Source organism: Hylaeus anthracinus, unplaced genomic scaffold, assembly GCF_026225885.1.
Source record: "Hylaeus anthracinus isolate JK02 unplaced genomic scaffold, UHH_iyHylAnth1.0_haploid 12002, whole genome shotgun sequence".
In the NCBI taxonomy this organism is placed as follows: domain Eukaryota; kingdom Metazoa; phylum Arthropoda; class Insecta; order Hymenoptera; family Colletidae; genus Hylaeus; species Hylaeus anthracinus.
The window spans coordinates 3045828-3059056 of NW_026534349.1; the positions used below are offsets into that span (position 1 = coordinate 3045828).

General features: G+C 42.2%; 1 protein-coding gene and 1 long non-coding RNA gene across 13 annotated transcripts; one reads left to right on the forward strand and one right to left on the reverse strand.

The window, feature by feature from the left end:
* Window positions 1-32: 32 nt before the first annotated feature.
* LOC128891920 (RNA-binding protein lark) lies at window positions 33-13195 on the reverse strand. 12 transcript variants are annotated; one of them, XR_008460952.1, is made up of 7 exons: window positions 11485-11707; window positions 10630-10792; window positions 9924-10469; window positions 9741-9810; window positions 9527-9626; window positions 8914-9000; window positions 33-371 (listed from the first exon to the last, which is right to left on the reverse strand). XR_008460952.1 is itself a non-coding variant. In XM_054151894.1 (7 exons), exons 2-7 carry the CDS (start codon window positions 10771-10773, stop codon window positions 362-364), a joined length of 918 nt encoding a protein of 305 aa, XP_054007869.1. In that variant the 5' UTR covers window positions 10774-10792; window positions 11485-11708; the 3' UTR covers window positions 33-361. The 12 variants fall into 12 exon arrangements, 8 of the variants coding, with proteins under 8 accessions (XP_054007869.1, XP_054007866.1, XP_054007867.1 ...); XM_054151894.1 differs by lacking the exon at window positions 8914-9000 and adding an exon at window positions 6329-6376 and having other exon boundaries at window positions 11485-11708; XR_008460951.1 differs by lacking the exon at window positions 33-371 and adding an exon at window positions 4256-5590.
* Window positions 365-5514, forward strand: LOC128891925 (uncharacterized). The gene is made up of 2 exons (XR_008460957.1): window positions 365-3942; window positions 3973-5514. It is a non-coding gene; the product is annotated as an uncharacterized LOC128891925 (long non-coding RNA).
* Window positions 13196-13229: the final 34 nt, after the last annotated feature.

Sequence of the window (13229 nt, forward strand, 5' to 3'; positions counted from 1 at the left end):
AGAACACCGGTTTTTTTCATTTTATTTTATTATTATTATTATTATTTTTTTTTTTTTTTGCTCTCGTGTTACTTTGCTTTCTTACGCAGAGATCATAATGATGAGATACTGAAAGGCTGTTGGAACTTGCCTTGATTACGACGTGGTTTCGCACCCCATATTTCTGCCCAATTGGGGAACACCTCTGTCGGCTGCGGTGTGCCTTCTCAATGGAGCACAGAGTCCTGGTCGACAATTACCTCTCGCCACATGGGACACGTTGACGGGACCACCTCTCTCACCCTCGCACTCCGTACTCGAACATCGTCAAAGCCCACACAGCTCCTTCCAAGTATTGTCCAGAAGCGCTTGGGGTAGGGGGTTATCGTGTCCTATATCATACATCACATTACAATACGCATAGTGTCTTTTAACATTTCCCTGTGGCGCGTCTCTCTATCACTCTTTGGTAATTGGCAACCGACGACCCGGCGACACGAGACACGTTTTTTTTTTTTTTCCGTCGCGCGTGTGAAGAGGATTTACACGTCCCGGTTCTGCAGTGCGACTATTATACTTCGGTGGTCACACACGCATAATATTATAGATATATATATATATATATATCGTCGTCCCGATTTCTACCGGTCGATCTCTTTCTGCGCTTCCGTTTTTCCGTTTTTTTACTTTTTTTTTCCGCCGATATCTTCCGGTTTCTATGGCCCGTTCGTTTCTCAAAAGTCGCGTATCTCCGTTGTCTATCACCCAGCGACTGATAAGCTTCACGTGTATTTTTATATATATATATATATTTTTTTTTTTTTTTTTTATTTATTTATTCGTGACGACTCTGTCGAGGGACTCGTTCGTATACGTGCTTGCGAGGGTCCGGAGGAGGCGTGCGTCCCGATAGTTCTCGTTTTTTTATTTTTTTTTTTCGTCGACCTTTTCTCGGTATATGCATATATTCCCGACGCCAACCGACGACGCATTTGGACTGACCGGTTGCAACGTGTTTTTCGAGAATATTATCGAGACTACCAACTGCCATTAATCGTTACGTCCGTAAGGTCACGAAGGAGGTTGTGTATGTGCATTTTGGATCACCGCAGTTTTTTTTTTTTTTTTTTTTTCCTATCCGACGTTACACACGTCCGGTACAACCGTAATCTTCGAGACGACTTGTATTAGCGGATCTCTCGTCGTCGACCCGTGCGACGAAGCTGTGGTCTCCTTATGTTCAAGTTTCGCACGACGCACGTGTGTATAGGATCTATGCGTACCGATCGGGCAAGTTCCGTCTTTTTTTTTTAAATTTATTTATTTATTTTTTTTGTTATTTTTTAATCAGTTTTCAGTCCGTCGGTTACACGCGCAGCCCGGACGAATATTCACCTTCGTGTTCACGTGTTCCTAATTACGTAACGCTCGGACGTATATAGACGCACACCCATCTACGTTTATGCGAGCAAAGATACACGTTTGTCTGTCGGCGGAACAGAGAAACGAAAGATTGTCGGGGAAAGAACTCTCCTCGGGGACGAATTTCGGCGACGAGCTCCGTTCCTAAATTTCTCTCGTGTCTAGACGCGTGTCCTGCGAGTGAAATTCCAGAGTATTTTGCGGCTAACACTAGCGAGTCGATCCGAACTTTGCGCGTCGCAACCATAGTGGAATTCGACATATTTTGGCAGGAGTCAAGATTGCGTTTCAACACCGAACCTACCACAGAGGGGGTTGAATTACGGAACTCGCAAAGTTCGATCTACAGACGATTTCTGTGAAGGGAATAGTTACTTGGTTTCTGTCTCAACTTTACAATAGATTCATCTTCACGACGTAACAGTACAGTAAACTTCCGAATAACACTTAACGTAAAGTATCATGCGCGTTATACGGGAGTCTCTGTGTTTCTAACGCTTACGCGACCGATGAAACGGCTACTACTGGCTTTTCCATTTCCTTTCCAGAGTTTTCAACGAGTCTCGCTAAGAGAATGTAGACGCATCGCTAGGATACGAAAGAATCGGTGAAGTCGGTTCATTTACAATTGAATTGACGTGTAAGTAAACCTTTGTGATTTATTGAAAATAAAGGGAACGAGGATATATTCAAGGTACCGCGTTCAATTCGACGCGCAACGACGCTTGAATATTTGTCACAGAACGTAGAGGCAAAAGAATGAATGGATTATCGAGATTCAAACGAGCGACTTCTGGAGAGACCTGCAGAGCGTAGAGATATACTCTTGTTCTTAGTTTTCGAAAACAGGTCCAATTTACAAGCGAACAAGGGTACGAATTTCGAGTCGCTGACGATTCTGTAGAAATGAATTCTGTGCCTTTGTAACTTTGGTTCAAGTAGAAATATGTAATCGCCATTACCAACCTCATTGGTACTCGACCTCATGATCATTACGATGTATATGTATGTACATAGGAGAATTACTAGCTATAGATCTTTGTTTCACACTAACGTTTCAATGGATTACGTGTGTGCTTGATAATTACAATAACTGTATTGATAATAACAGTAAGCAAAATTGAGTGGCTATTAAAGTTCGTACAGATACACTGCAACGACCGTCAGGTTGAGACTTTAACGTACCAAAACGACGAGTAAATACATCTGTTTAAACAAGAGTTACAAAGGATCGGATATAAAGACACAGAATTAATTTCTATACGTCTAATAATATTCAGACACTTGGCAATTTAACTTTGTATTACAAACTACAAATCGCTAAGTGTCCCGGTACTAAATGTACTCGGCTAAACATCTACAACGATTTACAGAGTGTTACAATGCAACGTGAGTACCAGAAACGAGAGAATAATAAAGAAATAGATATTTGGATCCTGAACGATGTTCTAATTCAGATAGAGAGAAGGGAAGGACTTGGGGACGTCGAAGCCGACGGTACAAAGGGATGATCGAGCAAACTCGTGGACGAGGACGTAAGGGCGAGAGCGAGATATCGAAACGCGTTCATAGATCGGGGATGATCGTGGCCGATCGCGCGAGGCCATAACGCGCGACGCGCAGGAAGCCAGCGAAGCGCGCGCGTTCGATCACGCGAACCGACTACGAAACAACGCCTCACTTTTGCTGTTCTTCTTTCTTTTTTTTTTTTTCTACGCGAGTCTCGCGCGGATAGGACGAGGGCTGGTTTTCTGGCTGATCGAAGAAGAAGGGGTGGACTTTGAGAAGCGGCGAAAAAACGGTGAGAGATAATTAAAGAACACGTCAACGCCGTTTTCCTTTTTGTTTTGTGAATTCCACAAGTACATTGTTATTACATTCGTTTTTCTTTAATCCATTATCATTACGATTATCATTATTAATTATAATTATCATTGAAAACACGGGTCTTACCAACGAGAAAAAAAAAAAAGAGGAAAATAATATTGGTCTGTGGGGGGGGGAGTGGAGATAAAAGAAAATGAATAATAATAATAAAAAAAAAAAAATCCTCGAGAGGAGAGAAGTATCACGCCATCGACGTGTGTATACGCTTGCTCGAAAAAAAAGAAAAAAGAAGAAGAAACGAGAAACGGTGATCATCATCGTTATTATTATACGTATAAGCTTAAACGGAGCGCACTTGCGGTAACCGCAATTAATTCTTCGGTAATTCTTTACGTCAATTAATCCTAGTATGTTAATAAAACGGTATTATTACGTTACTACACGCTAACGATATAATGTTCGCACGACCCGCTTAGGTTCCCATACAGAATCGACGCATCATCATTCTACGAATAATCTACGGTGTGTGGTATCTCCAATTTGTAACTTTTTGTGTATTTCTCTTTCTCTCTCTCTCTCTCTCTCTCGCTCTCTCTCTCTCTCTCATCGATTTTCATAATCTATATTTCGTCTTGTTCCTCGAAAGAAAGACTGCGAAGGTGTGCACGATCTTCTGTTTATACTCTATGTGTGTGTGTGTGTGTGTGTGTGTGTGTGTGTGTGTGTGTGTGTACGTGTACGTAGTTTGTATTACGTGTATATAAATTGTTTGTTAATTGAGACGACGCTATTAACAACGAGATATAGAGGAGAAACAAAAATGCGTTCGAGAGTTCACAGTGCACGGTTTCCGTGGTGGTCGGATGGAGAACCGAAATTACGGGGAGAAAAAAATTTGCGATCGACCGATCACACGCACAATCGTATCGTTCTTGTCCTAAGCCGACGCCATATATTGCATGATCCTCGACAAACACGCTGAGCAGCAAACGTTTCGTGTCTCGCATAAGATAATAACGTTCCTTTCTTTTTGGTTTTTTTTTTTTTTTTACAATTATACTTTCACACGCATCACGGAAGTCCGTTTGGTTGAGCAAAACGTGCCGTACGGAATAGCTACTCGAAAATCATCGTCGCGACGTTCCGCTTTATAAGAAGTGAAACAAAGGTATCGTTCTCACACGATGCTCCGATTTTGTGATAGCGACGCGTTACGAAGCGCAGCCGATCGCACAAAAGGGGTCGGTGTCTTTCTTTTCCATCTATATCCATAAAAAAAAACGTAACTAACAACGATTCTCATACGTTCAGATACGTAACATGAACAAAATTCACACAATACCGGCTATCACGTTGGTCATCGAAAGTAGAGCGTTTCCTCCAGGTACACGACCCGATCGACTGTGTTTTCGCAAGGGGAGAAAAGAAAGCACGTGAATTGTGTCCACGGATGGAAGGCAAAGCAGGCACGCGCGCGCGCGTCATCGTCACAGAAACGGTCATCTCAAGAAATCGTCGACGCGGTGTTGTGTTGTTTAGCGTCGCCAAGCATCGTCCTACCGAAACGTTCGTCGAGCTCTTTACATTCCTCGATTACCTTCTAAACGAGAGAAACGACGGTTATCGTTTCGCGGTGGAAAACTGACCGCCGTGAATCGACACGCGATTACATATATATACATATATATATTTTTGACGAGTACAGGGTTCGAAAGATTCACTCGGTAGGAGGATGCTATATCGTCATCATCTTCTTACATCGAAGAAAACGCCTACATACGATTAAACGGCGGTGTCTCGTCGATTACGAGGTTAAATTACGGAAAGTCTGTCTAACACGACGGGGAACGAATATAATAAGCGACGTGCATATATCTTCGTGGAACAAGGGAGAACCGGACCGGAGTGAAGAAGGGGAAACGTGTGTGAGACAAGGTCTGCAAGATTCGACGAAAATCCGGCTCGTGTTTTCTGTTTGCTGCTTAATTTTCTCGTCTGGCTTTTTCGGATTTTTTTTGTTTGTTTGTTTCTTTTCATGTATTTTTTTTTGTATTTGTTTTTTTTTTGTTTTCTTTTCTTTCTTTTTTTTTTCTCGTCAAAATATGCGCACTGACGGCGAGGGATTGGTACATGTGTTTTTTTTTTTATTTTTTTTTTTCTGTTAGAGTCAGCCGATTATAGTAGATCTTCGCGCGTGCAGATCGACAGACGGCCAAGAGTATCTCGGTCCCGAGGCTTCCTGCTAGCGACAGACAGACCCGACAGACGACAGACAGACCGACAGACCGATCCGAGCGAGCCCGACGCGACGATTTAGTATGGTGCGAACCGGCGCGACGGCGATGGCCCTCGTAATCCCGGTCTGGTAACCAAAATGAAGCAGCCACGTCAGTTACACGAGGTCGAGACAGAACGATTTTGATACACGGACTAAGAGAGAGGAGCAACTTGTGAGACACAAAGAGGGCGGATAGGTAAGTAGACAAGGGTGGCACTGTGAAAAAGAAATAAAATTATACTGTATCGACAAACGGAGAGAATTGTATGTGGTGTGAGTCGTGTACCAAGGTACGAGGGTCGGTTTGAGAAATTGGAGGAGGGAGATGGTTCGGGAGGAAAATTGTTAATAGGAGATAAGCAACAAAGGCTGGGTGGTAAAACTTGCTTTCTTAACCACGGAGAGTACGTTCTTCCTCGTTTTTCTCGCTAACGTTACTATTTTCTCGCCGACAACGATAAGGACAATTTTTTTTTTTCGCGAGTACATCACAAAATCGCGGTCGCTCCCTTCCTTGCGAAACGAGTCGCTGTATCGCCAATGTTCCGATCGAGACAGAGTCCCCGCGCTCTACGCGAATGCAATCGTTGGACAGCGAATCCCGTAAATAATTATACTTTTTACGATTCAATTACCGATTATACGTCGAAACCTGGTCGAGTGACTCTCTCGAAGGGAATAACAGAGACGATTCAGGCAGCGCGACGTAACGCAAAGAAGAGGGCCAAAGATGGTTAATAACCGAACAATTGACAGTCGTACACCGGAGTAAACGTTTCAACGATTTGGGCTGGTGTGTGACCCATCGGCACGTCTACTTACCTACGCTCTTCAAATGAATCTCGGCTGAAGTCCTCGTACATGCCTCTACTATAAACAGCGGTATAATAAATAATCGAGTCTACGAATGGTCAGATCAACATATACCATACTTGCTCCCTTGTCCAAGGCTTAACTTTGTGAATTAGTCCCTGTATTTTCAACGTGCAAGATACACATGATACCGCGTGCTGCCTAATATGACTGTTAAGAATGGTCGGGAATTGAGAAACAAGCTGCTGCGATACGGTGTATATACCTACGTAAACGGTGCACGAAACAGTTTGCCGATTTGGCGAGAGATACGAGTCAACAATTCCTTCGAATAGATTTTGTACAACGATTACTTTCCCTTTCAGACGATCCATCATACTTCCAAACATCCATACAACGACGCGCTACGTTTCCCAGTGTCCCTTACGATTCAGCAGCCGTTTCACGGCGCCGTATACCTAGAGAAACATCGTCGCAAACAGTATGCGTGGCAAATCTATAACGCTAGAAGACGCTACCAAACCATCGATACACGCTACCGAAACGGGAGAGTGTGTGCCAGCGAAGAACAATACCGCTGTAACACGAAGTACCTGTACGAACCTCGAATGTTCTAATGTCAACGAAACAGGCGTATGCGGTGGCCAATTCATAGGAAACCGAAACGAAACATTCTGAACGTATGAATCGAGAATCGTCCGTTGGACTCCTTCTATCGATATTTAAATCAAACTACCATTATCCTGCATAGTTGCCTATGGTTAAATAACACCTAGAGAATTTGAATGCAAAGCAGCGACGAGTATTCCCCCATCCACTTTATTTGATACGAGGTACAATCGTTAGAAATGTGTGGTTGAATTAATAAATACACGCGTGTAATATACGAGATACGTAGGCGTTTGGTCGAATATGAGATTTCTTTTTCTTTTCGTTTCTTTCTTTTTTTTTTGTTTTTTTTTTTTTTGTTTTTAGCCCAGTCATATGAGGCAGGCAGCGTTTAGACTGGATTTTTAACCCATGCGACTTTCAAAAAGTTACAAATTCGTGAACGAGCCGTTTGCAGCCCAGGCTGGGAACATGTAGGATAAATAAGGTAACGTGCAACAACAAACTCAAAGTATTCAGAACGATTGAGAAGTTCAATCAACTGTTTCTCTATTTGAAAGTTTTTTGCGAGTGGATTTACATACATGAAAAGCTTTGAACCTCGCGAGTAGAAGTCAGCTTCAAGAACTATGGATCGTAATTTCGGTGCATGTATAGCAATCGCGTGTTCGTACTAAGTTTTGTGCGAAATCGCCTCGCATCCTTTATCTTTGCGTTAGGATTTTTTTCTTTTTTTCTTTTTTCTTCTTCTTCTTTTTTTTTTTTTTTTTTTTAGTTTTTGTCTACATGGGGCCGGTTTCATGAAACTTCCGAGACAAAATAAACATCTTAGAACTTGAAGCGCACTTTAAACCAAATCAACGGAATCGCGCTCGATTTACCAAACGACATTGAAATTTCTGATTGCATAAACAGTGGTTCGATACAATCACACACAATTAAATGGAGAAAAAGAAAAGCAACGATCGTATCTTACAGCCAATAACGTAAAAGAATGATAAAAATTCTTTGTCAGTAACAGCATCGAAACAAATTACCAACGAACCAAATGAGATCTTTAATCGACGATTTAGAGCGATACTTAAACACACGTGAGCGTCGTACCATCCGTTTATTTTGTTCGCGTGTACAACTTTGGAAAGTATCTCTTCTGAACCGCTATGCGCGATGGAACTCCCGAGATGTTCTTTATATACTAAATTATATATATTTACGTGTTTACTTGTAGACAAAAAAGAAAAAAATATATATGTAATCGTGATCTACGATATTTGTCCCGAGTCAAGTACACCGAAAACTAATACACGAAAAAAACGGGCCGTTTTTTGTTCTTGCAAATTTTATATAACAAAGCGTGTCTATGAAACTGGCCTTAAGAACTATTAGAAACGCCGATATACAAAAACTAACTTACTGTCCAATTCGTCTGGAGAGCTGGTTTCTACTTACGAGACGTTTCAAAGACAATCGATAGGCGCCGTTCCTGAAAATCGCGCCAGCCCTTTTTTTTTTTTTTTTTTTTCTATCTACAGCGGTACGAGAGTTCGTTAAAATTGTAGATCGCATCCTGGCTCGCGGTAGTGCGATCAAGAAATCTAGTTCGCATTCCTTAGGAACGTTTCTTCATCCCAGGCCTCCGCGCCACTCCCGGTTGAGTGATGTACGTAATAGGGAGCGCTTGAAACACAAAGGATTCATAAGAGACATACAGGCCAATCTCGCAGTTAACGCCATGGATCAAGAGAGTCTATGAACAGGGACATCCCTAGAAGAGCAGTCGACATGTTCAAGGTACGATCAGTCGAGACCCGGATATCTTTTTTCGTTTCTCTCTCTCTCCCTCTCTCTCTCTCTCTCTTTTTTTTTTATCCGTCATTCTTTTCGGTTGACAACCGCGGTGAAATTGGAAGCGGCCCGATGTACAAACGCGCCAGCGACAAGAACGAGGCATGACTACTCGCTAACAAAAGTGGTCAAAGACTTACTCTTGCACGACTTGTACGTTGGCCCGGGACTGTCTCTCTAGGGTTGCCCGCATTCATGGACAAAGATGGTACGCAGCCTGAGGTGCACTGAAATTTAGAATGTACAGAAACGTCCAAGCGTCATATAATAACATTTGTACTATGCAGACTCTGCACTCATGTGGGCATCGGGTCGACACTCGTACTTAATGCTTTTAGAATTGATTTACCGTGATCCAAAGTAAAGCAACGGAACAAAGAAAATAAAAAAACGATACGCGCGCAATGTTATCAAATAGGTAGGGAAATATAACGGAGATGTAATAACGGATCAACTTTTAGACCAAAGAACCAAATGCAATAAAAGGGTGATGATGTCTCTACGTTAAAAAAAAAAAACAAAATGATCATCGCGCCCTGTTGCCGATAAGAACGATACAAATTTTGAGAGCAAGAGCAAGACATGGAAAAAGAAGATCGATAATTTGTAAGAAAAACGAAGAATATACGATATAGAATAGTAAGTATGTCGACGAATCACCGAACCCCAATTCGCATGAGCTGTTAATCCAGCCTGGAACGTTCACAATGTTAAGTCGGACGAATGGGCAGTCGGTACGATGGTTCTACTCACCTGAACCGGCCGTTGTTGCCACTCGGAGGGGGTGATCGGCGGCTGAACATTCCGTACTCGTTACCACGGGAGAAGCCAGTGTCGCGCATGGATCCCATACCTAGAGGAGGCATAGGAGGCATTGGGTCTCGTCTTGGGGGTAGAGGTGGCATTGTCATTGGTGGAAAGTCAAGCCCGCACATGGAACTTCCCATGTCACAGGGCCCTGTCATACCCGTAAACCGCCTCTCGTAGAGGTCCCTGGTGTCCTCGAAGCCCCTCCTGTCGTAGTAGCTTTCGTAATCCTGTTAACAAACAAACCAACGCGATGGTATGAATAATCTGTTTCAACCAACGTTCGCTAATGTTCTCGTATCGAACGATATTTCAAACTATTAATGAAAGGAATGCTACTTACTCCAAAGCGGCCACCACCCATCAACCGGTCCCGAAGGAACGGTGGTGGCGGCGGTGGAGGGTACGGGTCGCGTCCAAACATTCGGTCTCTGTATCCGTTCCTATCCGGTCCTCCTCCCATTCCTCCTTTCGGGCATTCCTTGGACCAATGGCCGCCGCGACCGCATCGATAGCATTGCTCGGGATCACCCATTCCTGGCCTCTGTCGTACTCTGCTCGTGGAGATTTGAACCTTCATCGGCTGTCCATCGACCATCTGTCCGTTCAGCTCCTTGATGGCGTCGTTGACGTCACCTGTTGCTTCTAGATGGACGAATCCATAATTTCTTACGATATCGCACTCTACAACTGTGCCGTATTTGGCGAAAAGTTCGCGCACTTGTGGCGCTTTGGTGTTGTCTGTAAGGTTGCCGACAAATATTTTGGTCGTAGGAGTGTTGGGACCCTTGCGACTCTTTGCAGCCTCGCACTTGATCGGCTGACTATGAACTATATGTCCATTCAAATTCTGTATCGCATTTCTCCCTGCCTCCTCGTTCTCCATATGCTGTTTGAAACGATACAATTGTTGTATTAGAACGAGCAAACGTTACAAAGATTCCAAATAAAAATATGCAACACCCCCCCCCCCCCTCCCCGCCATCCCAACGATACATTTAAAACAAAAGTACTGGCCCGTAAACATCGAAGAAATAAAAAAGACTTACCACAAATCCATAATTTTTCACCACGTCGCACTCTACGACCTTTCCGTATTTCTCAAATAACGGTTTAATGTCAGCGTTTGATGTCTTGTCGGCTAAATTACCGATGAAGATTTTAAATGTGCCAACACTACTAAAACCCGGCATTTTCGGCTCGTTCTAGAACCTAGTTCCGAAAAAAGAAAATAGTTCGAATATTATTTCTTATTCATTAATGCAACGTCTTCGACAGAGTTACGGGTCATGGTAGAAAACATACGCAGCGACGCTTCGCAACGTTTATGATTTCTCTACAAGTTTCTGTTATTTTCTATTAAATCTCCCTATAATACATTTATTAAATCGATTATAATACGTTTAATAAAGGACAAAATACGTGTCTCGTAGCTATACTGTGCACATATTACTACGCCACTCCGAAGAGTCCAAAAGTAATCCGCGTTAAAAGTTAGACCGCTACACCGTAAAGCACCCTTTCCGCATCGAAACGCAATATCCACGTGTATTATCTAATCTTTTTAACTTTACACGTAACAACGCAACCTAAACCGGGTCTGAACTACGAAAATGTCGCAAAAGATGTTCGATGGCGACGCGGCGATTGTTTAGATTCCCCCTCTAGTGCTTCCTTCCACCATTTTGCTAACGATCTAAGTTTTCGAATTTCGAAGGTCGTGGATTTCGCCCGAATATTCAATCCCCATGCTTAACCGAAAACGAAAGAAACTGTTCGCGTGGTTACAAATAGCTACGAAACACGAATTTTATCATTTTTGCTCGAACAGGACGATCAGGACCTAACGAAATCGTGAATATTTGGTACGCCGTGAAAGTACGCAGTACAGAGAGCGTACCGACCTTGTCGAAATGGCGCACGAATTTTACGAAGCGTGTATAATTAAGTTTTCCTCTCGATCGATACCCGCACTCTTTACGGTCACACACCTTGCGCTCTTTGTAGCACTCACCAAAGGTTACTATACGGAACAGTGTATCAATCAACGATTTTTAACCGACGCCGATGTCGGGAACACACGCACGACTTTACACAAGAAAACGCAATCTAGCAATGGCGTCTTACTTTGCCGCATTCGCTTGCTCGAGATGGTGGCGACATTGCAGTCGCGTGAACACCAACCGCCACCAAGCGGCGATAACGAAAACTACCTCAAAGATCCATGGCCAATCTAGGAAGCATATATACTCTAGAGATATACTTTTTGTTGTATATACATTTGAGCACGTGTTAACTTTAATGCAACAATATTTACATTTCTATTTCGATAAACATTTGAATATTTGTTTATATATATATATATATATATACAAACAATTGACTCGAGAGGTTAAAATTTAATTTAGCAAACCGTGATACAACGAACCAAACGAAGCGTTCAGAAACCTATCGCTAACGCACTTCTAGAGTGTGTTCCATACGTAGCACTTACGCGAAAATTGTTTTACCAAACCTTACCGATGTTCTTCGTAAATTTCTGCAACTACTGCGAAGATACCATAGAAATTATACATGAGAAATATTCATTGCTCTTTAGACGGGATAGACTTACTTTCCATTCTTAGAGCAAAGCATTTATGCAAGACTATTGTGTTAGAAAGTTTAAGAATATATCAACTGTTTGACTGCTTGTAGCTCACCGGTAACCGGCTTTTGCCGTGCTTGCATAACTACTAACGCTTGTAAAGTTCAAAGCAATCGTGAGACACTATGTAAATTAATAAATGCGCTAAAAAATAAACGAACAGTACGGAATTCGTAGAGAAATTAAGCTATTAATTATGAAATATTAATATTTCTACTTATACATATAAGTACTCGCGCAAGCTAAAAATAATTGGGAGAATGCAACACCATCGCAAAATTGCATATTATTAACATATAATATTGCATATTGTTAGAATACGTAGTGCCTAAATGGCATAACTAAAAGATCTGCAGATATACGTTGGTATACGTTTTCGAAATAAATTCACTGCGGCATTTCTCGCATTCCGTTTGCCAAAATTGCTGGTAGTAAAATTAGCGTGGAAAATTATCGTAACGCATAGAAACGAATCTTTGTACTATCGCCAACGTACGACGAAAAAAAGATGTATATAACGCGACTCGAAACATTATTTAGTTGGTCAATGACACGTATCGATAATTTAACATATTATGCGTGAACGATTGTCAAACATTGATCAATTTTCGTGTATTGTTAAAAGCAAAACAAAATATCGAAAAAATTACGCTTTCAAGAACTTGAGAGACGCGAAATGGCGTGCCTTCGGCATCCTTCATGCGACGCTATTATATCCACGCAAATACTGAGATGTAAATACAATTTTATGCTCACATGCTATTATTAAACGATAATGGATTAAGTAGAAAGTACTTAAGGGATATCTAAGCACTTACCAAGTCAGTATTTTCGTAAAAGAACGCGATAAAACACGACACGATACCACACGCTTCCCGAAGTAAAAAATGGCGAACCGAAACAGACCGGGAAGTAGAAAGCGGCGTCCCTTCCGACGTAAAACTCAGTGTCGCCAACATACGAAAGAGAAATTTCTCTATCGTCGCTTGGTACACCCTAGTA

Coding starts and splice junctions, on each gene's coding strand:
- LOC128891920 (XM_054151889.1), bottom strand. CDS start 10,773: ATGCCGGGTTTTAGTAGTGTTGGCACATTTAAAATCTTCATCGGTAAT. Junction 10,470..10,629: donor TGAAAAATTATGGATTTGTG/GTAAGTCTTTTT, acceptor CGTTTCAAACAG/CATATGGAGAACGAGGAGGC. Junction 6,377..9,526: donor GGCAACAACGGCCGGTTCAG/GTGAGTAGAACC, acceptor CGCTGTTTATAG/TAGAGGCATGTACGAGGACT.